The 26,198-nt window shown below is 36.6% G+C and overlaps 1 protein-coding gene and 1 long non-coding RNA gene across 2 annotated transcripts; one reads left to right on the plus strand and one right to left on the minus strand.

Annotated features, from left to right (window-relative positions):
• Nucleotides 1–285: 285 nt before the first annotated feature.
• Nucleotides 286–20,451, minus strand: LOC121423969 (5'-AMP-activated protein kinase catalytic subunit alpha-2-like). Its single transcript, XM_041619524.1, has 14 exons — nt 20,361–20,451; nt 14,471–14,612; nt 13,658–13,751; nt 13,089–13,233; nt 10,224–10,311; nt 8,984–9,102; nt 8,515–8,623; nt 7,845–7,947; nt 6,570–6,684; nt 5,451–5,524; nt 4,601–4,649; nt 3,822–3,991; nt 2,320–2,491; nt 286–1,511 (listed from the first exon to the last, which is right to left on the minus strand). Exons 1-14 carry the CDS (start codon nt 20,443–20,445, stop codon nt 1,360–1,362), a joined length of 1,617 nt encoding a protein of 538 aa, XP_041475458.1. The 5' UTR covers nt 20,446–20,451; the 3' UTR covers nt 286–1,359.
• Nucleotides 20,452–20,845: 394 nt separating this feature from the next.
• Nucleotides 20,846–24,275, plus strand: LOC121424583. Its single transcript, XR_005971404.1, has 3 exons — nt 20,846–21,117; nt 21,790–22,002; nt 23,025–24,275. It is a non-coding gene; the product is annotated as an uncharacterized LOC121424583 (long non-coding RNA).
• The last annotated feature ends 1,923 nt before the right edge of the window (nt 24,276–26,198 follow it).

A 26,198-nucleotide genomic window follows, 5' to 3' on the forward strand; every position in this document is an offset into this window, starting at 1 on the left:
TTCAAAGTAAAAATGCAATACCTTCACAGAGCATTCATTGGTGTGCTATTCTAGTCACCTGGTCTATTCAATTTCTTCATCCTGCTACGTAAGGCATACTTACGTAATATCTTGCTTTGAAATCTGCCTATCATAATGACCAAAATTGTCCATGAAGTAACTAAGAACTGGTCTATTGATTGTAAATGTTTTGCAACACGCTATCAGCACAAACCGTTATAAAGGTGTCTTATGGGGTGTTGCAAGAAATTTGCGATCAATTTCAAGTCTATTTTTGTTCCCGAAATCAAGCATATGCCGTGCAATTAATTGCAAATTTTCAATTGATTGCTAATCTGCTCCATGAAACAAGGAGTGTAATCCAATTTGCGATAGCTAGAAGTGATCAATCAATTATAAAATTGCAACAGAATATTTGCGATTGATTGCAAATATTTTCTTCCAACACCCCCTTAGTATAATCTTCAACTACCAAATACAGTCTGATAACAAATCTATCATTCCATTCCCTAAATAATTTAAGGACTAAAACAAAAGTCACCTTTCAATTTTTAATACAATAATTCATAACCTTCGATCTATTCTTTGAAAATCACTACTGCCATGAACTCAAACATATATATATATATGGACTTCAACACGAGACATCTCATACTCAGTTATCCATGGGCTAATAATGTAACCTTAATGTATGAACATGTAATAACACACAACAAATATAAAGTACATGAAGTACTGTAAACACCGTCTATATGTAAAACGAATATATCTATATTTAAAGCAAAACCAGACTAAATTCACTAGCGAAAAACACCGAAAATCTTTCTGGTGAATTGCAACGAGTGTGAAAACAAATATAAATAAGATATTGTGGCACCGAATGTTTTGGTTGAAGACGGCTTAGGAGGGTTGAACTATGGTGTGTAGCCAATAGCTTGACCCCCACTTTGTCATCATCTTTTGAAGACTGCTACACAGTTAGTGTAACAAGATTATTACTTCAAAGGCTGATAAATCCAAGGAGGAACAATGAGTGTTCCTCTATGGTAACCTTATTTCCATAGTTCAACTTGGTTTGAAATCTAATAAATGAATTTTTATGACATTTAGTTTTTAAACTGGTTAAGTCTTTGACTTCAAATTTCTAAATATATTTCTTTATTTCATTGGTCTGCCAGTCTGAACGCAATTGCAACAGCGACAAGCAGCATCGGTTCGGCATTAGCGGACCAACTTACTCGATTCAGGCCAATAGGATCTAAATTAGGGAAAAATACAAGGGTATATTGACACTGATTTCAGCCAACTCTTTGGCATGAACTCTGTTGGTTCTTGGCCATCAACCGATCCAGACCATCCTCATCGTGCAAGGGTTGCGATCAGACTAGCGCACATCTCAAAGAATTCCATGGTACAGTGCTGCATGCATCGTGGTGAACCAGGAGATTGAGGGAACGGTGGTGTGGTCGGTGATCGCGGTGACAGGGGCTCCTCCACATCCATTCGATCATCTAGAATCACAAAAGAGGATGAAATAAGTTGAGATTTGAATTTCATTTCAATTTTCATTACTGAGAGATCCTCAAGCGATCTCTGCCGATAATCCAGAGCATCTGTTTCAAGAGCAAACAAGCTTCTCATCGATATTTCCTATTCCCACATTTTTCAGGACCCCAGCCTCGGCCTTGAGCAAGCAGCCTCAGACCCAGTACTGCTCTGAAAATATAGCAATCCTCAAAGTTGTTGGTATCACTTTCATTTATGTTAGGAGACCTTCAGGATTATGCTTCAATACATAATGACTAAACTGTCCTTCTATTCTCACTAATATGAAATTCATGGTCATATAAGGCCTAATTACAGTCATTTTCCTACACTTCTGACAAATTTCCTTGAATGCTCAAGTGCCAAATCCGAGTGGCCATACTCATGCTGGGGTACTAGTAACAGTAAGCAGCGCTAAAAAAAAACTGAATCAAGAGCTATCAAATTGTCCATATCATTTATTATTATGAAAATGAAAATCCATAATTCATTGTTTGAAATAGACATGAAATGAAATACTCCAAAAATTTGCTTGGCCCAACTGATCGTGGGCCCGGCAGCCGCTGTGCAGCGCCAGATCGAAGAGGCTCTATGATCTATCCCTTTAATAATTGAACGTCAAACAGGGTAGCAGCAACTCCCATCTTTTAACATCTTTTGGTCTGATGTAGCTGGGGTTTGAACCCCCAACCCCCCGGTTGTGAGACGGACACTCTACCAACTGAGCCAACACACCGGTGTTATCATAGATGAATTGTCAGTGATTATACTTACCAGAACCAAAGTTGCTCATGCCACTGTCCCTTGGATTGGTCAAGCTCTTGAAGTCCAGTAGGTAACTCTTACTGTCCACCTGATAGAGTTGAAGACCCATCTTAATCTGAGCACCGGTCAGTGGATTGGTTCGTCGGACTCTCACATAGAATGGATTCACTACCTTCCATTCCTAGTAAAGCAATAATCACAATGAAAACGATAATTGAATGGTAAATTGCTGATTGTGGAAGCGTCGTGGTGTAGCGGTTCTGATTCTCGCCTCGCAATCAGAGGGTTGTGTGTTCAAATCCCACCACGGCCTAGCGTCCTTTGGCAAGGCGTTAATCCACACTTTGCTACTCTCCACCCAGGTGTTAAATGGGTACCCGGTAGGATGTGAAAGTCTAAATGTAGTATGCCTAGCAATTGAGTCTTGGAACTCTTGTTAGAATGCTCCTTAGGGAGTGGAGAAGGTGCATACATTGTATGCGGGCATGCAAGGATCCGATGACCGGGGTAATAATATGTCTGTAAAGCGCTTAGAGACGTTGTTCCGATGTATTAAGCGCTATATAAATGCGGAATATTATTATTATTATAAATTGCTGATTGGTCTACACATACTCCACCTACTTTCTGCTGGTTCTCACCCTAGACAGTATAATTCTATTTCGTCTTAAAAAGTTTGTCCACTATTTGGTCTGATTGCCATTTAGCCCATTTGTCATTTTGTCTGACTTGAAGTTAGGCTCTACCCAATATCCATTTGGCCAGATACTGCTTAGTCTATAAAGACGGACAGTCAACCTGCCTGAAACGTCGAGTCTCTACTGCTTCTACTCATCATCTCTACTCGCCGACTCAAGCCAGCATCTCCTCATCCATCCTACTACTCAAGCTGTTTTCAACTACCCGGTAATCAATCTCTTCTGGTTATAAGTCCTTTTCAGGACTACATACAAGAAAGATTACTCTACTCTCAAACTTCCACTTTCTCGCCTATCCATTCCTTATCTTCTTCTATAACACTCCACATGGTGTACCATAAACCACATCAACGATGTATATAAATGTTAGGTTTCACTTGACAAAGTAAAAAATATTAAGCATAAGTGAGAATTAGACCGACTAGCCAAGAGAATAAATGAGAATGAGACTAAATAGGTATTAGACCAAAGTGATAATAGACCAAATGGGTTTATGCAATGAGGTATTTGACTATCTGAGCAGTAAAAATGAACTGATCGTAGACCAAACTAATATTAACTGATTCAAATATTCTTTAACAGTGAGAAAGGTGGCGATTTGGTAAAAGGTTATTAATGTGAAATATATTTGAGTTTAATCCGATCTTACAAAGAATTTCTATGAATATAATTGAATCAAAATATGAAGAAATGAGTTCAATTCATCAATTAGACCAATCACCTAGCCTGACTAATGCACAAATACTACCTCATGGTCCCATGCATAGTCTTTCATGGACTATATATATATATTTTGTACCCAAGCCTACTTACAAAATTGAGTGCTTTCATAGCTCTGAAGACTTCTCCCATGATATCATGTGGTCTGCTCTGTGATCTGATACCAAGATGCCACTTTGACCTCTTAACAGGTGTTGCTGGAACCCTTCTCTGACTTTCAGAACTCTGGTTATTGAAGTTTTCCAGGGTGTTCATTGTCATAGCTGTAAGATAGAAGAGTGCCATGGTTTAGATAGCACAAAGTCAACATCACAACCCTGAGAGTGCCTCTAAGACCTTTGCCCCTTGATCAGATCATCACCACTCTCATACATGCGATCAATTTGAATTTAAACTCTATTAATGATCTGAAGATTGAACAAGACATTTTTGGGGAATATGACCTTTGCAACCTTCTACCTACGACCCCATGTAATTAAATTTAATCTGGGTCCCGACATGCAATACAAACAAATGCACAATTTATTTAACAAGTTTACTACCAGCCAATCAGATATAAGGATTTCAGTAGCTTTTAACTGTTATCGCAAAGTTTCTGTTATAACATTTTCTATGAAATGGGCCCCAAATCACTGCCACTCCCAGATGCATACATGAGCCTAATTCAAGTTGAGCCCTCAAACGAATCTCTATTTTTTGTGAGATTAGAATATTTAAAGTAATCAATAACCAGTGAGACCTTTTGACCTCATAACAACCAAAAATCTTGTATGCCTCCAGCAAGCATTTGCTGCAGGCAGAGGCATAAAATCTGGTGAAACTTGTTAACACAAAATATATCTGAACATGAAAAGCTATAGTCAATTACTTACTTGTTAATCTTTCAGGATGTGCTTTGGGTGCCAGGAAACCTGCTTCTTGCTGTAAATAATAATAATAATAGTAATAATATCACAGAATAAGTCTTAAAAATGTTTGGAGGAGGCAAACACATCTCTTCCACAAATTTCCACAGAAGGAAGGTGCTCTTTACAAATTGAAAAGTTCTTTCTTCATAAATTACATATTACAAGAAAATGTACTGTAAGTGATTTATGAGAAAATTAATTATTCTCTTTTTGGATGATAATTTTTCTTTTTGCCTTGGAGAAACTTCAACCCAAACCTACTTGGAAGAATGATTGCCCTCTTCTTTTTAAAAATAAATTCCATTTCTGGTAACGATCTCAAAATGACTTTTTACAGAATCTAACATAATGACCACCCAAGTGTCTGTTTGTATGAATAAAAAATATGTGCCAAAGGATTCTGGAAGAAATTGTGTAATTGCCGAGATATAAGCAAAATAAGCGCAGATTCGGTCACTTCCGTCGGGTCTTTATTCCAGCAATAATAATACACTGTCCCACATGCGCTTATCTGTGTTGGTGATCTTCAGAGTGATCATTTTTCAGCGCAGATTTCAAGATTTCACAAAGTTAAGTTAATGTAACTGTACCAGATCTAGATCCTTGACGATATACTGACAATAAAGCCTGGTTTTACAGACTTCCTCATGAAATCAGTGTTTACTGCAACTACTGGTATTTCTCTTTAAGTAATGCATTGAGGTCAATCTATACAAATGAGTTGTTTTTGCACGAAGCAATTAAAGATGCATTTTATTTCTACTTGCAATGCATGTAGAAACTCTTCCAGAGGATACAATACTTGAGAACTTACTTGAACTTCAAGATAGGACTCCCTTGGAGGCGGACTAGAAGCAAGGTAGAAATCCTTCATTTGTGTCTTAGAAGCTGGGAGAAATAATAACAGAAATTGATTTTTGGTGAAAGTCTGAATTTTTAAGGCGACCGCACACCTTACGATTGGTCTGCGACCCGATTTCAGAATAAAGTGTACTAGAATTTGATGCTCATATTGAGACTTGGAATATCTTACTGTGTAATGTTCTAAATCATCGTAGGAATACCTACGTTCAAATCTGTGATTATGCTATCATCCTTCTTAGAATAAAAGCGAATTTGATATCTAGTCGAAATGACGGCATAGTAGTCATACGATTGGCTACGATTTAAAACCAATTTGGGCCTTTACTCCAAAATAAAGGCTTGCAATCTTTAAAAATGGTTATATTAGTATTCTTTCAATTGATTTCAACCTGAAATAAAATGATACGTTCCATAGAGCTTATACAATCACATCATTTATTCATGAGTCCACTCTTCAAACAGTGTACTCGTAAATAAAATAGCGTAGACAACCACAGCAACAGGGGTCAATTTGGCACACTGTGACATAAGCACGCATCAGCATTGGACATTTTTTATACACACGCCCGATATGCGCTAAATTAGGCGTAATTTATACAGGAAATCTGCATAAACAATGGACTCAACCGTGAGTTTTCAAAACCACCTTTGTGAATTCGGGCCAAGAATTTGGTAGCTTGTAACAATACTCAATGAAAATCACCATTTCTTTCATGAAATGTTCCCCCCAATCTTTAGCTGCGATTGCTCCCTGCCAACACAATTAGTGTATTTTTGTCAGCAATTGACATCTCAACTTTGATCGATGAACAGGCTAAGGGGGTGTTGCAAGAAATTTGCAATCGATTGCAAGTATTCTGTTGCAATTTTACAACTGATAAAGCAATTTAAACTGAACCAAATGAGATTACACTCCATGTTTCACGAAGCAGATTAGCAATCAATAATGAATTTGCAGTTAATTGCAAGACTTATGATTGATTTATGGACCAAAAATAGGCTTGCAATCGATCGTAAGTTTCTTGCAAAACCCCATTAGTCCTACAGTATTGTTGGAGTAAAGACCTACCTTCATCCATTATTCTCTTGTTATCAATGATGAGATAGTAAGCGATCCGGAGTTGATCATGAGGATCACCACACATTAATGCGTTCTGCACTTCACCTTCTCGAACATTAAATTTCTGCATATAAATCAAAGGAAAGCAAGAATTACAATTTAATATGAGGGCAATTCCATAGAATAATCAACCTTTTTTATTCTTCCCCCCCCCCCTTTCTCATTCTTGCTTCAGGCTTAAACAAGCGATATGAATAGCTTCTTTGACTTGTCAATTTCAATCTCACAATCGGAAGCTGAAATTCAAAGAGGTGGAATAAACATTTCAAACATCAACTCTATATAGCCAAGGCTTTTTCAAAACTGCATAGCAATTTTTGGCCCCCATCAGATCTTTACTATAGATAATGCAATCGTGACGAAAATTGACATGCATGACAAACGCATTTCACCTGGATTATTTCCTCCAAAATTTGAAAGATAACTGCACCAAAATTATTCAAATCTATTTCAAATTAATCAATTATATTAATCAATGCACAAAAAAAGATTTTGCCATTAATCTTTAAATAATGATCCAAAAACTAATAAATTTTGGAATATTGTCCTTAATTAAAGTAAATGACTGGTCATGTGAAAGAAAATTTCAGACAGTCATTTTACCGAAAAACAAAAGAAATATATAGGTACTGCAATCCAAAGGCCATTTGTTGGAAGTAAATCAAATCACTCTTTGCCTCCATGGAAGTTATTGGCTGTTATATGACACCTAGATAGATCCTTGTGATTTGATTGGTTGTTTGATATCGTTCATTCAGCCCATTTTGCAATGACGTCATCACCATTCATCATGCAATTTTGGATCCATAAGATTTTGTCCATTGCACGCGCGCACCGAGACTGCAGCTGCAGGCACCAGCAGTGCGCATGTTGTACATTGTACTGACGTAACAATCAACAGACCGAACTCGCACTGCAGGAGCGTGTTTTGCATCGAAATTCATGAATTTCATACAAAAAAAAAAAATTAGGTGTCATATAAACCAAATAATGTTTTTTCATTCATGCAATGGACAGAATACTTCATGAGGTGAAAGATGAAATAATGATCCATTCAACTCGGCTAAGCCTCGTTGAATGGATCATTTCATCTTTCACCTCATGAAGTATTCTGTCCATTGCACTCATAAATATTCATTATTTGTATATTGGTGTGTATCAATGATGGCATGTACTGATGAGAATGGGAGGTTTTCAACAACCAAATCAGAGCAGCATACTCACCTCACAGACTTCTTTGACAGCCTCTACATCAACGATAGAATCATCGAAATCATTCTGAGGAAACAGGTACTGTGGCAGATCAATCTTGAACCAATCATGCTCTCTGTATTAAAAAAAAACAGCATTACAAAATGTTACTGCAAGACACTCTTGAGGGCAAATCACCAATCTTATGTTTGGTGAAAGACATCCTGCTTGCACTTTACTGTTTCAAGCAAATAGTGTCGCTGTTATTCTTTTTCTTTATAATGATTCCAAGCTTTTACTAATTTGGAGTGATGAAATCATATTTTTTTTGTGGAAATGAGGAAACCCGATATTCCTGCCAGAAACAGCTGATTAACTACATATTTCTTTCCACTACCTATGGACAGTGGACACCATCTGCCACAATCAAAACACAGAAATAGGGGTTGTTTTACACAGGTAGGCACGAAACGCAAATAGAGCATCAGAAATGCCAAATATGAAAAAAAAAAGCCCACTAAATCCCAACTTATGAAAATGGGAATATCCTGGCTTAGGGTATCAATTTTTTCTGATAATTAATGAAATCCCTGTTTAGAGTACGCAAATCTGAGAAGTCCTTGTTCGGGGTGGGTTTTTAGAACGATTCTCGTGGATGCTGACCACCTTTCATCAGGATGGTCTGGAATAATTAACTACTTACCTTATATCCTTAATAGTAGCTCTCTTAAGTGGATCAACCTGTAACATGTGTTGGATCAAACTCTTGACCTGTGAGCGCTCTATGTGATCAGGAATTGTGAAATGACCACCTGGTAAGGAAAGAAAATGACAATGTTTACATATTAGAATGTCACTGAAACAAAACTTGGTCCTACTTCATTTGGTATTCCAGTATAATGCCTAATTAATCCTGACTGATGGTCGAGTATATTTCAAATTCGTGTTTGGTACTCCGTGTGTGTGTGTTTGGAATGGAAATGACAACTTTTTTTGGTTTAATCAATACTTAATTACTTCATACATTACTTGGAACATACATCCTGCAATCTGAAATATTATCTGTGTTTTTTGTAAGGATCGGTGCATGTCTTAAGAAATATGAACCTAGACCACAGAATGGATGTATGGTGTAAAATGTAATTTTGTAAGTCTGCACTACATCACCTCACCTTTGATCTTTCTGAAGAGTGTAGGAACATGTTCATCGTCAAACGGTAGTGTACCACATAAGAGAGCATAAAGAATGACACCACAGCTCCAGATATCAACCTCAGGTCCTGCATACAGTCTTTAAACACAATCATAGATCACACTTTATATAAACTCTTTGCATGTTGAGTTGTGAAAGGATAATAATCGTACATGCTTGAATTTTGCTTTCCAAATCGTACCAATAATACTGATGGTTATTTTGTACATGTTACTGAAGAAATATAGTTACTACGTTTTGCTGCTACAAAGATGAAGGAGAAAGTCAATTATTACAATCAATGAATTTATGAATTTTACGACATTTGTGAACAAAAGATTAATATTCTCTTGGATATGTTGATTCTTTGTTTTGCAGTGCAGATTATTGCACACTTTTACCCACTGAATTAATGCAAATGAAATCAAATATCCACCATATACGTACAGTATACTTCACTTTATCTGATGACAACACATTTCATGAAAATACACAGACACTATACCTAACTGTATTAAAGGGAAATGAAACCTTTGGAACAAGTTGGCTTGTGTTGAAACAGAGAAATCAAAGAAAAAGAACAAAGAAAGTTTGAGAAAAATCAGGCAAACAATGAGAAAGTTGTGAGCATTTGAATACTGCAATCACTGATGTTATGGAGATCCTCCCATTGGCAATGCAAAAAGGATGTGTGATGTCACATGTGAACAACTTTCCCTTTGATCGACTATAAAATACCCCCAAAATGGCTCTTTTTGCTTTTTCTTATGGTGATACAAACTCTTTATTCATGATGTATTCTTTAAAAAATCTTTATTACATGCTCTCCTATAATAAGAACACATGATCTACTGATGGATGTGAAAAAAAGAGGCAGTTTAGGAATATATATTAAAGTAATTGGGAGAGTTGTTCACAAGTGACATCACACATCTTTGTGAGGATCTCCATAGCATTAGTGATCACAATATTCAAATGCTCATAACTTTCTCATTATTTGTCTGATTTTCTCAAACTTTCGTTGATCTGTTTCTGTGATTATTCTGTTTTCACACAAGCTATCTTGTTCCAAAGATTTCATCCTCCTTTAAATTATGAAAGTGAACATTGTATAGGTGTGAGAATTTTAATCAAAACTAATTTTACATGAGATGTATTTAAACTTTTGAATCTAACTGCATACATTATCAAGTACTTTGATGAACTTTGATGTGACTTACTTGCCAGATATGACTTCTGGTGCAGCATAATTTGGTGATCCACAGCTTGTTCTCAAAAACTCACCATCGGTCATCATGTTTGACAAACCTGTTAAAAGTACAATTTAACTATAAGTCCCTTGTTTAACATTTTCTAGAATGCAAATTGTGTTATGTGTTCTCAATATATTGTGTTCTTCATTGTAAAACACATGAAAAAGCAATTATAAACAAGTGGAATGCCTCTGGCCGTCTCATCTGCATCACGCGATTCAACATGGCAGCATTGCTGACTTTGAAAACTACTATAACTCGCACAAGATGTTCAGTGATACTTGGTTACTCTTATTTCCACGTTTTATGAACTAGACCAATACACTTACAGAGATAGGATGGTAATTCAACAAATACCCCCAATGTGGCCAAAATTCATTGACCTCACATGACCTTTGACCTTGATCATGTGACCTGAAACTTGCACAGGATATTCAGTGATACTTGATTACTCTTATGTCCAAGTTTCAAAAGTCAGATCAATAAACTTGCAAAGTTATGATGGTAATTCAACAGATACCCCCATTATGGCCAAAGTTCATTGACCTTTGACCTTGGTCATGTGACCTAAATTGCACACAGGATGTTCAGTGATACTTGATTACTCTTATGTCCAAGTTTTATGAACTAGACCAAAATACTTCCAAAGTTATGATGGTAATTCAACAAATACCCCCATTCGGCCAAAGTTCATTGACCCTAAATGACCTTTGACCTTGATCATGTGACCTGAAACTTGCACAGGATGTTCAGTGATACTTGATTACTATTATGTCCAAGTTTCATGAATCAGATCCAAAAACCTTTAAAGTTTTGATTGTAATTCAACAGATACCCCCAAATCGGCAAAAGTTCATTGACCCTAAATGACCTTTGACCTTGGTCATGTGACATGAAACTCATGCAGGATGTTAAGTGATTGATGATTGAGCTTATGTCCCATTTTAATGAACTAGGTCCATATATTTTCTAAGTTATGATGACATTTCAAAAACTTAACCTCAGGTTAAGATTTTGATGTTGATTCCCCCAACATGGTCTAAGTTCAATGACCCTAAATGACCTTTGACATTGGTCATGTGACATGAAACTTTAATAGCAGAGCTGCCAACCTGAACAAGAACGTTTCAGTATATTTTTAAAGCTGAAAATCAGTATTTTGGCAAGGAAATCATTTTTTTCAAAAAAATACCATAGGGCAACACATAAAACTGAAACTTGAGAAATCAGTATATTGCATGAAACAATCAGTATTCTTCTCATTTTTCAGTACTAAATACTGAAAATCCGTACTACTTGGCAGCTCTGTAATAGGAAGTTAAGTAATACTTGATTAACATTATGGCCAAGTTTCATGAACGAGGTCCATATACCTTCTAAGTTATGATGTCATTTCAAAAACTTAACCTCAGGTTAAGATTTTGATGTTGACGCCGCCGCCGTCGCAAAAGCGGCGCCTAGTCTCACTCTGCTATGCAAGTGAGACAAAAATGATAACTATGCATGCTTTTCCAAATGGCTTACACACTAGCATGTGAATGAATGTTCCTTGGAAAACAAATGTTTTGTGAAAGGCTTGATTTGCAGATTTTCAACTGATGGACAGTTTTGTTTTATATTCAAATAGCCTTCATATTTAGTGTAGTTAATTGTAAAATTCAATTTTTAGACCTGAAATAAAACAAGGCAAAAGCGATTTTGTGTCAAGCCCACTTATGAAAATAACCAGAAATATCGTGATTTGCGAGGGCACGCAACAGAATTGTCATAAGAGCCTTGCACGTAAACTTTAATGTTGACCTGAAAATGACCTTTGACCTTACCATGTGACCTTCCACTGCAGCAAAACATGCAGGTCGCCTAAGTACCTCTACCATCCAAGTTTTGTTGAAAAGTGACTTACGGTTGCGGAGTTAGGTGTCATAAGAGAGTCTTGCATGTAAACTTTAACATTGACCTGAAAATGGCCTTTGACCTAACCATGTGACCTCCGACTGCAGCATCACATGCAGGTCCCCCAAGTCCATCTACCATCCAAGTTTGGTTGAAAAGCGACTTACGGTTTCGGAGTTAGGTGTCATAAGAGAGTCTTGCATGTAAACTTTAACGTTGACCTGAAAATGACCTTTGACCTTACCATGTGACCTCCGACTGCAGCATAACATGCAGGTCCCCCAAGTCCATCTACCATCCAAGTTTGGTTGAAAAGAGACTTACGGTTGCGGAGTTAGCTGTCATAAGAGAGTCTTGCATGTAAACTTTAACGCTGACCTGAAAATGACCTTTCACCTTATCATGTGACCTCCGGCTGAAGCATAAAATGTAGGTACCCAAAGTCCATCTACCAACCAAGTTTGGTTGAAAAGTGACTCACGGTTGCAAAGTTAGGTGTCATAAGAGAGTCTTGCATGTAAACTTTAACGTTGACCTGAAAATGACCTTTGACCTTACCATGTGACCTCTGGAGCAAAACATGCAGGTCCCCCAAGCCCATCTACCATCCAAGTTTGGTTGAAAAGCGACTTACAGTTGTGGAGTTATGTGTCATTAAATTTGTGACGGACGGACAATGGACGACAGACGGACGGACATTTGGATCCCTAAATCTCGCCTTCACCACTGGTGGGCGAGACAAAAACTGCTTTTTTGTTTTGATTCAGAAACATCCCTTTCTTTTCCTCATTTTTCTCTGATATTTGCTACTAGAAAATTGAAAAGTCATGGATATATGTCAGAAGAAGAAAAAGATTACACAGTAGTTTATTCATGAGTCAATATCCTGTAAAACTGAGTAGGCAAAGGGTTATAGTTTGCAAATACTTGAGGACCTACCAAAGTCAGCAATCTTGACATGAAGATTGGGGTCAAGTAGCAGGTTTTCAGGCTTCAGATCACGATGTACAATCATATGACGGTGACAGTAATCCACACCAGATATTATTTGTTGAAAGAATCGTCTGGCTTCATGTTCCTTCAGCTACAGAATGGAATTGTAAGAGGAATTCATTCAATTATTGATAGGTCATTATAAAGCCCGAGTCATGTCAGAATTTTTTTGGTTTCTGAATCCGACGGTGTTGCACAGGTCGGAATCAGGTATCCCGACAAATGAATTTATGAACGGGGAAGTACAAAGAAGTCACAGATTATACAATATTGATTTCAATTTTAAGAAAACATTCATTATAAAAAAAAAAAAATATTATAAGATGGGAAAAACTAAACTATGAGACGCATGTGCAAAATAGCCACAACATTTGAGGCTATTGACAGATAATGTAGCTGGCAAAAAGGAAATATGTATTCATGATTTTTTTTTGTTTCTGTTGGCTACAATGCTTCATCATCATTATAATGAGGTCATCTCAAATTCAAATATAAAGTGATTATGTTTCACCTACCTTTCCATGTTTGACAATATAATCAAAGAGTTCTCCTCCAGCTACATATTCCATCACCATGAAGATGTCAGTGGGTGTACTGATTACTTGATACCTGAAAAGATTTATCAAACAAAATATCAAATAAATCAAGTGAGAAGCAAGGTCGGAATCCAAATTATCAGATACAAATGATTACTGTTATTAGAGGTCTAAAGAAACTCTTTACACTTTTAACACTGCATTGATGATTACCCAAATTCTTGGGAATCGAAATCTATCCCCTTGATCTGATTTCAAAGAAATTTCTTTCAAGTAATGTGTTCCTTGAAAAGACACATGTAAAAAAAAGCCTCTTGAATATTGTAGTTGGCCATCCCTTGTAGTCCACCAGGAAAAGTTTCAAGGCCCATCAGTGGTCTAAAGACCACCAGTTGGCAAGGGGAACATTTCATGTAAGGACTTGTTTCCAAAGTCTGTTTTATCTGACAGTTACCATAGTAACATGTACCATCCCATGTTTGTAATTTCTAATGTAAAAGCCAATGGAGGAAATATAGACACCTGAAAAGGAACATTTTATTATTTTTTAAGCTGAAAATCAGTATTTCGGTGAGGAAATCAGTATTTACAAAAAATACCATAGAACCACATATACAACTGAAACTTTATAAACCAGTATTTTACATGAAACTATCAGTATTCTTCTCACTTTTCAGTACTAAATACTGAAAATCAGTACTACTTGGCAGCTCTGTATAGACTAATGACAATAATTTGAATGGAAATGAATCGTAATAGACTCATGCAAGTTGCAAAAAATATAGTACTTACAGTTTGATGATATGAGGGTGACGGAAGAGTTTCATATTTTGAATCTCTCGTCTGATCTTACTGACAACATCCAAGTTCTTTATCTTCTGTCTATTCAGAATCTTGATAGCAACCTTATGCTGGGTCAGTTGATGTTCACCCACTAGAGAAAAGATCAATCATACAAGCAAAGAACCATCAGAGAAGATACGCCTACTGAAAGTTAGAACAAACTATGAGAAAGTTACAAATCAAATTAAGGCTGTTACCTCTCTACCTACATGCAGATGAAGATTTCAAACTGGTTGCATAGCTGAAGTCATGGTGCCAGATATAGAGTGGTAGTTATAAATGGGAGGGATGAAATGAGAGAAAATACATGGAGGCAGGGGTAAAATAGAAACTACGGTAAAAACAAGTGGAGCGCCTCTGGCAGTCTCATCTGCATTACTCGATTCAATATAACAGCAGTGCTGACTTTCGTTTGAAAACTACTATTCAATTTTTCAATTCAATTTTTCAATTCAATTCATTTATTTTTCTCTTTCAATCTTTTCACATTTACAATGATAGTTCAATATACCTATTTGCAAAATATAACATATAAATCATTTCTATAATACATTAATACTATGAAATTGAAAGAGACGGAGACCAACTAAAAAGCAGAGCTTGTAGGGTGAAGGCCCCCTTTCATAAGTACATTTTATGAATGAAAATAAGATAAAATAAAGAAATAAACAATACATATATACAATAAATAAAAAATAAACGAAAATAAAAATAAATGAATCAGTATACACTATACAAAATCATAAAACGATTAAACATATATGCAAAGAGAAATTAACAAAAACATTTACATATTAAGTTCTGAATTACATTACTTTGTGAAAAAAAACTATAAAATTATTCACAAAAAACATTCATATAATGATACAAAACTATGTTCATAATATTAAATGATATTTGACCTTGATCCTGTGACCTACAAACAATGTAAGACTTGTCAGTAATACTTGATTACCCACATTTCATAAACTATATCCATAAACTTTGAAAGTTATGACAGCAATTTAATAATTACCTCCAACATGGCCAAAGTTCATTGACCTTAAATAACCTTTGACTTTGGTCATATGACCTGAAACTTGCATGAGATATTCAGTGATAATTGATTACTCTTATGTGACTTATGTCCAATTTTTATGAACTAGATCTATACACTTTCAGAGTGATGATGGTAATTCAACAAATACCCCCACATGGCCAAAGTTTGACCTTAAATGACCTTTGACCTTGGTCATGTGACCTTAAACTCGCACTGGATGTTCAGTGATACTTGATTATGTCCAAGTCTTATGAACTAGAACAATACACTTTCAGAGTTATGATGGTCAATATCCCCAACATCAGTAGAGACGGCCAATATGGGAGACTCTCTCCAATAAGGGAGACAATCTCCCATAATGGAGACTCATACCCCTTTCATAAACCCAATTATGCGGCTAATAGCAGCATAATTTGGTCGTAAAATTGGAGGACCAGAGTTATCCGCATTATTTTGATGCTGCTATTATCCGCATAATAGCAGCATCGGGACAAGATTTTGAGTTTATGAACGCACTTCCACTTTTCAACACAACCGCATCAGAGGGGGCGTGTCCAGTTGTCATGACGATTATCCGCCTTTTTCAGGATGCTCGTAAAAATAATGCAGCTTATTTTCGGAGTTTGTGAACGCAATTTTTATTGAATTATCCGCATTACTCTTAGACGGCTAATTGGAGGATAGGTTTATGAAAAGGGTATTAACTTGCTGTAGGGTGGCTACTGGAGTTACATGTAGATGGCTACTTTTAGGGTTCAACTACACAGGTATTATCTAACAAATTGATACATAAGTCTGCCAAGAGCACATGGCCCACTTTAATTCCTCTCTCCTTTCCAAAGTCATCTCATCAATTGACCAATCAAGAATTAGTGTATCCTCTGGGTGGACTTACACTCTATCCACATTACATCAAACATAGAATAAATCAATGACCAATCAGCAATGAGTGTGTAGTGTATCATCTGGGTGTGTGCATGTACCCTGTATCCACATTACATAATACACAGTGCATTAATGAGTATGTTAGATTCAGAAAAAGGGCAGTGTACCAGTAACAGAGAACATGACTGCACAGAAAATCAATGAACCATCTAAACCAGGTCAACTCCATGTCTAAACAAGAGTCAAATTTACAAAGACTGAGCAGATGAACAGAATTGCATCTAACATTCCAACTCGTTTATAGAAAGTTCTCTGACCTATAGAATACTAAACTGCATCTAACCTGTACATGTAAATACAAAGTTCTCTGACCTATAACAATTGCTTTGCGAAAAAACAAAAGAAACAACACCAACAAAAGCATGATTTTTTCCACCAAAAATTTTGTACCACTGAGGTCAGAAGCACATTTGTTTAGTGTGTGGACGACAACAAAAATCCTTATAAAAACAAAAGTAGACGGTTAATTTTTTAAGTAGACTGTGAAAAGGGGTAATTTTTCATGAGGAATCTGCTTATCACATTTTTATTTGCACCCAAGGTAATCCTTTTGCAGCAAATGTAAACAAAGGAAATTGGTCTCCCAAACTGGAGACTGTCTCTGAGTCTGAAATTGGATACCCAAATTCTTTATAAAAAGTCTCTGATATTGGAGATAAATCCCTCTCATGGGAGTCACTCATATTGGCCATGCGCCTCTACTGAACATGGTCAAAGTTCATTGACCTTAAATGGAGTTATTGTTCTTCGCAAACATTACAGACGCTTACGTTGACAAAGAACAATAAGAAACAAGAAAGCGGCGTAAACATCGAGCAAATTTCCCCCGTCTCATATTTTTCTTGTGTAAAAATTAAATCGATATCGTAGAAATGTCAGAAATGAAGATGTATCTCCAATGATCTTGTAGCAGCTCATGTTAGCTGTGGTCTGTTTGTTAAATAATATTGCAGTTTAGATAGACTTGTAAATAAGGCTCATTTTGGTTTTATATAATTCCGTTAGCGCAACCGCCTAAGTCTTAGGAACTTTTATTCTCCTTCAGCTCCTTTGTTTACAAACAATAAAATTCTCCCACGCTCTGTCCGTGACCTTTTCAGGTCCACGTGACTCTTTGTTGTTTCTCGCCACGCGCACGCGCGTGCCCATTTTTCTGGATGCGCGCATTCCTTTCTTTTGACATTTCCTTGACTGGCGGTGGTTGCGGTAGCGATGTACGTTCCTGGTGTGCTAAGTCAACTTTTGGAGGTAATTTTATGCTTGTAATTCGTAGTAATCCATTTGTTTCTTTAAGAAATTGTATTAGATAGAGAGATTTTTAAATTATGGTCCTTAGTCTTATCCTAGATTTCTGACTAGCAATCACAGTCTTTTTATATGGATAGATTTTTGATGAATAACAAACACATTTTAGTCCTTCTCGGACATTTTTCCTTTCTGTATTTGCTTGGCTGTGATTGGTCAGATATTTTTTAGCTTTCTGATTGGTGCGTTTTACACCAATCTGATTGGACTAAAGTCTTGTTTGGTAGAAAATTTGGCGGATTGTTGGAAATGATCAGTAGAGAAGTTGGAGACTTAGCGTGAGGTCAACAAGGGCTCTGCTCTTAGTCTTAGCTCTCTTCATTAATTTTTCTTCGTCTCGGTAGCTTCGCTCAATGCACTGAGCTCGCTTGGCTATTTGAGAACAACATCATCAAACTTCATTTCATGGATTTATTTCGCCAACCGTTTTGGATCTATTTACTTTGAAATAGATCTAGAGGTCTCGTTTCTTATTGAGCGATGGACTTGAATTTCGACTGCTCTTCTTAGTAATTGTTTTCTCATCATCGAACAATATCTTCTTCGTCGACCCCATCGAATTTAACTTTATTCGATCAACGACATCGAAGTCGAACATTGTCATTATCTTCTTCGTCAACCTCATCGAATTTAACTTTATTCGATCAACGACATCGAAGTCGAACATTGTCATTATCTTCTTCGTCAACCTCATCGAATTTTACTATAGTTGATTACGACATCGAACACTGTCATCTTTTTCGTCAAACTCATCGTCGAACTTTAGTCGAAGTCGAACTTTGGTATCATCTTAATCGTCAACCTCGACCATCGAATCCTCGAGTTCTTCGTCATCTGTCTTCACACCGGACTTTCGTCTTTCTCAATTCGCTCTCCACGACTATTTCGCCTTAGTTTCGGACATTTAACTTTTGGATCTAACAATCGGATTTTTAATACTTGGAATATTATTTCTTTTTCCTTGCCACAACTTATGTAAGTAGATCCTAATTATAAATAGCGGCGGTCTTTCACTATAGAAATAGACCACTTTATTATTGTTCTTGTATTTCTTGATTGGTAACTAGCGGCGGTCTTTCGCTATAGAAATAGACCATCTTAGTAGGGTGTCTGAAGCCACACTGAAAAGTGTCAGCATAAAACAGGCTGATTTAGGGGAAAATGTGGCACATATTTTTCGGGAAGTTCAGGCTATTAGAAAAATGTGATCTGAATTGATAATTAACTTGTGTTTGGCATGTATGGAAAGAGAAAATTCAGGGGCTTCTTTTGACAGTAAGGACAAGTTTATATGATCATTCTAAATAAGGATTTAGAGATAAATTGCAAACCCTTATTTTTGTGTGTGTTGAGATTGCCATTTCCCCATGCGTTTTCTATGGGAAAATGAAATTTCTGTTTTGCACAATTTTTTCACTTTGTCGCAATTTTTCATTGTGATCTGGTTTCCAAATCTTTATAAAAATCATACCATCAGAAAGAGCATAAAAAATCCTATTTGACTCTTTATGGACAAGTTTTTGGCATTAATAATAAATTTATAACAGCCCTAGGAAGCTAAAATTTTGGATTTGTGTGTGTCCATTTCTTAACTACACAGTCTATGGCAGAGAAATGCTGAAAAATTACCTAATTTCATTCTTCTTTTTTGCAGCCAATAATTTGATTTTTTTCAAAAATGTTACATTTCTGTAAGTCTGAAGGTTATTTCTTTTCAAATTCACAAAGAAAATGTGATATTTTCTTGAAATAAGAAAAATAATTTTTTTCTCCAGACACCCTAATCTTAGCTTAGCCTATTAATCTCTTGATTGTAAAAATACAATTTACAAGCACAGTCTTGATCTAGATGGGATCTAGAATCTACTGCGATCACAATTTGATGTGTTGATAGTCTCCTTGAAATTATTAATAAAATAACAAGATCCTGAGAAGAGGACTTTATACCTTGTAGCTCGCTTTTGTTTTATTTCATTTTGGTTATTTGTATCCTTATTTTTTTTATCATAGACATCCCATACAAGTTATTTATTTTTAGTAACATGTCCTGACCCTCTCAGGGGTAGCTCGTTTAAAATCTCGTTTACATGATTTAGGGATAGGGCCTAGATCTTTTAGAAGGAAAGTATAAAATCTCTGGCCTGGGACGAAAGTTTCAGGTTTTTTCGCGGTACACGCACATGAATGGGACGCAATCACTGCCTCCATGGACTGAGAGTACCGGTAAGCATACGTTTAGTTAATGATTTTTACTCTCTAGGAGCTTCCTGGCTTGGTCCAAGTTGAGCTCCGTTGCCTTCATCGGAGGGGCTCATACTGAGTCATAGAGATCCAGTTAAAGGCGCTGGCACTGCCAGTGCCACGGGCACTGTGCGGTGCACGCACTGCGCTTCCAAACAAGCCGCAGCACCAGGCACGCAATGCCCAATGGCAATGGAAAACGGACGAGGTACACACGCCCATTCTTTAGTTAGCATTCAAATTTTACTCGATTTACACAAAAATTACCGATCTAAAATCCAGATATTGGTCTATATTCAAGGTACCTACTTTTGACTTTTCCAAATGTTCCCATTCCAATCGTTTCACCCAGGACATAATGCCCTATTTTCACTCCAGAATTTATAGTCGTCATCTTGATTCCAGCAGTAAACACCGAACGTTCAGCAGCTGTGCGCTAAACACAGCGCGCGTAAGGTCAAGTTTTGCAAGCTTTTTGCTATTATGTTTCATTTTAAATCCAAAAAGTAATTGATTTGACATTTATGAATAAATAAAATAAATTAAAATAATTTATTAGCAAGTAAAAAATTTTAAAAGGCATGAACTGTTTATTCATCAAAAGAAATAATAAATACTGCTTTCTGTTTAGTATTGTTTGTATGTATATATAAAGCGCGCGCGTTGGGAGCAAGCACGTGTATTTGTTGATGGGGTCCGGACAGCCCGACCACTGGACAGCCCGACCCTGGACAGCCCGACCCGCTGCCCTGGACAACTCGTCCCGGTCGAGTTGTCCAGGGTTGGCTCTGAATCGGACAACTCGACCACTTGAATACTTCTTCAAAATTTCATTAAATAAAATTTCAAACTTTACTTCAAAAGTATTTTCCCGCATAATTCATGTTTCTTCAATATATTCTCGACAGAAAAATTGACATTTCAGTGCATTTTGAGCTATTTTGAAAGAAAATAAAGCGAGTTCCCTTGCAACGAGAATAATCCGATACCGCCGGCTAGCCGTGTTCATTCAACTTACAACTTGCAAATTTGAGTTGATTTTTCCGTCACTTTACATATTTTAATGGTGAGTGTGTGCTATTTTGTATTTTCTTATTCCGTTTTCACATTTCCTGTACTTATTTAAAGTTATTGCATTTCACAAATCTTTTACTTAATGGAAACTTTTTGAGATAGTTCACCTGGAAAGGACACCGATGCGGTGCTTCGCCTCGCCGGCCGGCTGGGCTACCGGCTGTGCTGCTGTGATTGTGACTGAGTGAGGCAGTCAGCTCAACTAGCTATGCGAGGTCAACTTACTTATTTTAGTTAATTTTTCCGTCTCTTGACATATTTCCCATTTTCCAATGGCGAGAGTGTGCTATTTTTGTATTTGTACACTTCTACTTATTAAAAAGTTTTTTTAATGTCACTAATCATTTGGGTTGCAGTGACTGCGTGGTCGGAATGCGCTTCCCAAATTTTAAAGTAACCATCCTTGACGCCCCTTTTTGGAGGCCTTCAGGCCGGGGGGGGGGGGGGGGGTGCTTCCAACCAACATCTAAACCAATTAAGGAAATAGATTTGAAAATGTCTCAGTTTGTAAGTTATGAAGTTTACAATATGGAATAGTTTATTGAGAAAAAATGTATTATACGATTTATACCGAAATTGAAAAACTTTGTTTTTATCAAAATCTAAATTTTAAAACTTGCTTTTCGTTATCGAAAAACATGTCTCTTATTTTTTTACCTGTCAGTATATGTCACAGCTTTTTTTAATGCACATTCCACTGGAAACAACGGGTCTTCTTGAGGATACAAGCACTTGGGCTGGTCCCAACAACCTACACCCAGGATGAGGAGAAGAGGTTTCATACTCGACAAGCGATGGCCTTTCCATTTCTTTCACGAGCAGAAATAATACCGAGTTCCAATGACTTGGGCATCAGAGCAGCAGTCCCTTGATCGAGGTAAGTACAGCTTCTTAGATAATATCAAATTTGTGCACTTTATGCAGGCATATCAAATTTCAATTTTTATTTTTTGGTATTTTCAAATTCTTGAAATGAAAGAAGGAACAATTGAATTGAACATTTACTTATTATTTCTTTTATACATTGTTTGAATTGAACAAAAATTTAACTTTTTTTATATACATTGTATTCATAAAAATTCAAAATTGCTTCTTCTTAAAAATGTGAGTAACTACTACATGTTTAGGTTAAGTAGAAGTTGTAACATTCTAAATTAATTTTGGGTATGTAGGGGTTATGCTTAATTCATGAGGAACATTTATGTCGTACACATCTAGATGATACCAAGTATCGTTCAAGTGAGCTTGAAGGGGAAGTTCACCCTGACAAATAGTTAATTGTAAAAACAGCAGAAAAAAATAATAAAAAATATTGCCAAAGGTTTGAGGAAAATCTATCAAAGAATTGAAAAGTTATTCGAATTTCAATTATTGGATTTGTGATGTCATGTGCAAACAGCATTTCTGCATAATAAATGGTAAAAAGTCAAGAAATTGTTATTTTATAAGAAAATTGAAACTGGTTTTACTATGCCTTTTGTATATATTATAAAGACAAAACATTTCACACCCAAACCTGAAAAGAAAACAAAAATAAGTCATCAGGAACCATTGAAAAAATTGAATTCATGAATTTTATATTACAAAACATATGGGGCAGCTGCTCGTTTATGACGCCACAAATCTAAAACTTAAAATTTGAATAACGTTTTGAAACTGTTCCTCATACATTCACCAATATTTTTTGATATTACTTTTCTGCTATTTTTACGACCAGTTTTCAGAGTGAACTTTCCCTTTATGATATTGAATTAGTTGCAATTAATTTAACTTTAATATATTTAAAAAATGTATTTGCTTCTAAACTGAAGGTTGAAATGGTTTGATTTGTTTCAGTAACAAAAGAGGTGCAGAGCTTCAAAAAGTTGAAATTACTTTATTTTATTTCTATCTTTCCAGCTCTTTGAGACCACCTGAATTGCAAGATCTGTATGGCCAGTTTTTGTGTGACAAAATAAAAGATGAGGAAGGGTTGAAAATCCCTCCAGCTAAGTTAGGGATCATGTAATTGCCATGGAAACCAAATATAGTAATGTATAACAGGTTGTATATTCCTGAAAGTGCAATTGTTGGATAAATGTTTATTTATATTGGCACTAATGTAATTTTAAGGTTGTCCTTATTGTTAGCTTTACATAAACACCAAAAGCAGAGGATATTGTTCCCAGTTGGAATTGTGTCACATTTATTATCATAATAGTATTATCATAATTGTGGTAATGTAATCCTATTTGAAATTTTTAACCAGTATTTATTTTGTGTGGGATATAATATGTTTTATATACAATGAAGTTCAATGTGTGTTACTATGTAATTTTAGATCTGATCAAGTTTACCTTAATGTTACTCAATAAAACCCACTTAACTCCAAAGAAGTATTTTGAATATTTGGTTCTTGCACTATTTTGTATCCCTTTTCTCGCTGAATATTTACCTTTTATTGAGAGCTGTGGTGACGGGTTCCATGACATTTGCTCTGGCAAATTCCACGCCATAATCTTATGAACAGCTTCAACCAGTAAGGTCTAAACCTAACTTAAAACCATATTGCAACCCTGAACCTCTATCTTAAGGGGCTTTCACAATTGCTTGTGCGATTGTTTGCGATCACTTGGTCACAATATATGTTGCACAGAATTGCAACGGTGAAGGGTCGTAAGTAGTCGCGCAACCAATTGTGAAAGGGGCTTTAGACAAAATTAAGCCTGGGGCAATTGTCGCAGGAGCAAATGTTGTGTCAAATGGTAATCAGATGGAGATGATTGGAGAGATGAAGATGGGGGGGGGAGGATGAAGATGGTGAAAGGTGGGATGGCCATGAGGAGTGATGGAGTTGAGAGGGGTGTGGATGATGAGTGGATGGAGATGATGAGAGGAGGGATGGGGATGATGCAAGGATGGATGGAGATGATGCAGGGAGGGATTGAGATAAGGTTTAGAGATGAGGATGGAGATGGTGAGGAGTGGTGGAGATGATGAGAGGATCGAGTAGAGATGATGAGGTGAATGGAGATGTGGAAGGGTTGACAGGAGTAGGGGGTGGAGATGAGAGGAGAGATTGAAATGAAATAGGGATGGAGATGCGAAAATGGTTGGAGAAGACGGGAATGGAGATAATGGGGGTGGAGATGTCAGGAGGCGTGTTGATAATGGAAGATGAAAGGGCGGGGGGGGGGTGATCATCATCACAGACATTATTGCCTCCACCAACTTCATCATCATCAATGTCATTACCATCATCGTCATTATGACATCATCACCACAATCAGTCAATTTCTTGGTAATCATTTGGCACCCCCTAGTTCAAACATCAATTTTGCACTCCTACATGGATAGAACATGGCAGCGGATAAGGTTTTAATATCAATGACACCCTTAAAAATGTTATGAGGGAATGTGGTGACCGGGGAGAAAATCTTTGAAGAATTTGAATAGTAAAAACTTAATTGATTCTAGAGCAAATTGATGACATGAATGGAATAGTACATTAATACATAATATGGCCCATTATATAGCGATCATTTTTCTTTGTGGTCGAAAAATCTTGGTAGGGCTTGAGCGATTTTTTTTTTTTTGGGGGGGGGCTTTAATCCCCCCCCCAAAAAAAAAAACGCACCTGAAGAAGAGAAAAAGGGAGGGAAAAAAGAAGAGAAAAAGTGGAAAGACAGCGAATGAAACAGTGGAATGGGGGAGAAAGGAAAAAGAAGGGGAAAGAAAAAAAACAGAAAAGGCGAGAGAAGAGGGGAAGAGAGTGACGGTCCTACTTTAGGCCTTTTGAGATATCCTAATCGTGTTTTTGAGAATGAAATTATGATTTTCTTAAACTTTGGTCTGCAGGACTATCCCTACAACATATTTATCTTGGTGCCCCTACAAAAGTTCAAGGCCCCCAGTGCACCCAAAGCTGAATAAACCCAGCTACTTCATGCACTGATGAGATCGAGTCAATGGATTGCATCATTTCCAAGAGGTTCTCAATAATATTCCTGAGATGATGAAAAGGATGTTGGTGGCGATGATGATAATGATGAACATTGGTGATGACGTTGACGACAGGTGGTGATGATGATATTGGTGATCATCATGATGATGCTGATGATCGTGATGGTGGCGATGATAGAGATGATGTTGGTGGTGAACTGGTGATGTTCCATTCCTCCTCTACATCCCCTCATCTCCATCGCCTCCTCATCTCTGCTCCTCTCAGCTTCATCTCTCATCGTCATCCCCTCCATCCTTTTCCTCATAATTTCAATCCCTCCTCTCATCTATTCCTCTCACCTCCATCCTTCCTTTCATCTCCATGCCTCCTCTCATCATCTCTATCCCTCTCATCTCCATCCCTCCTCTCATCATCTCCATCCTTCTCATCTCCAACCCACTTTTCATTACCATCCTTTTCACATCACCGTCTCCATCCCTCCAATTTCAACTTCATCTCTCCCAAAATGTCCATCTGATCACCACAGCACTTAACAGTGAAATGTTCAGCAGAAAAAATACATGGGAGTAATAGAACCCAATATTCACAATACTTTTTAGTAGACTCTTTATTTTCTATGTAACAATGTGATAAACTTGATCACAACTTAAATTACTAAGTAACACAAAATTTTCTGTTATATCTTACATACAGTATAGCATAACAACATGGTCTTGTTATGCTGTTGAAAAAAAAACATACATAAAGAAAATCAAATAGAGCACCATTCCTGGTATATTTGTTTACTATTTATATATTCACAAATTCATGTGTGCCCAGTCATACTTTTGCCTCTTAGTATAAAAAGCAATTGCCAGTCCAACTTCAGACAAATAATTCCTGCTATACTTCCTTAAAGCCTGCTATATTTGTATACTATTTGTACATATTCACATATTCAGGTGTGCCCATACTATATTTGTTGATTTGTAACTCTGATTGAGAACAATATCCTCTGCTTTGGGTGCAAATGTAACAATATAGACAATCTTAAAACTACAATAGTAACCATACAAATTAACATGTAATAATTAATTGCCCCTTTGGTTTAAAAATATACATTTCAAAATTTATTGCATATATATTTGATT

Source organism: Lytechinus variegatus, chromosome 11, assembly GCF_018143015.1.
Source record: "Lytechinus variegatus isolate NC3 chromosome 11, Lvar_3.0, whole genome shotgun sequence".
NCBI classification, from domain to species: domain Eukaryota; kingdom Metazoa; phylum Echinodermata; class Echinoidea; order Temnopleuroida; family Toxopneustidae; genus Lytechinus; species Lytechinus variegatus.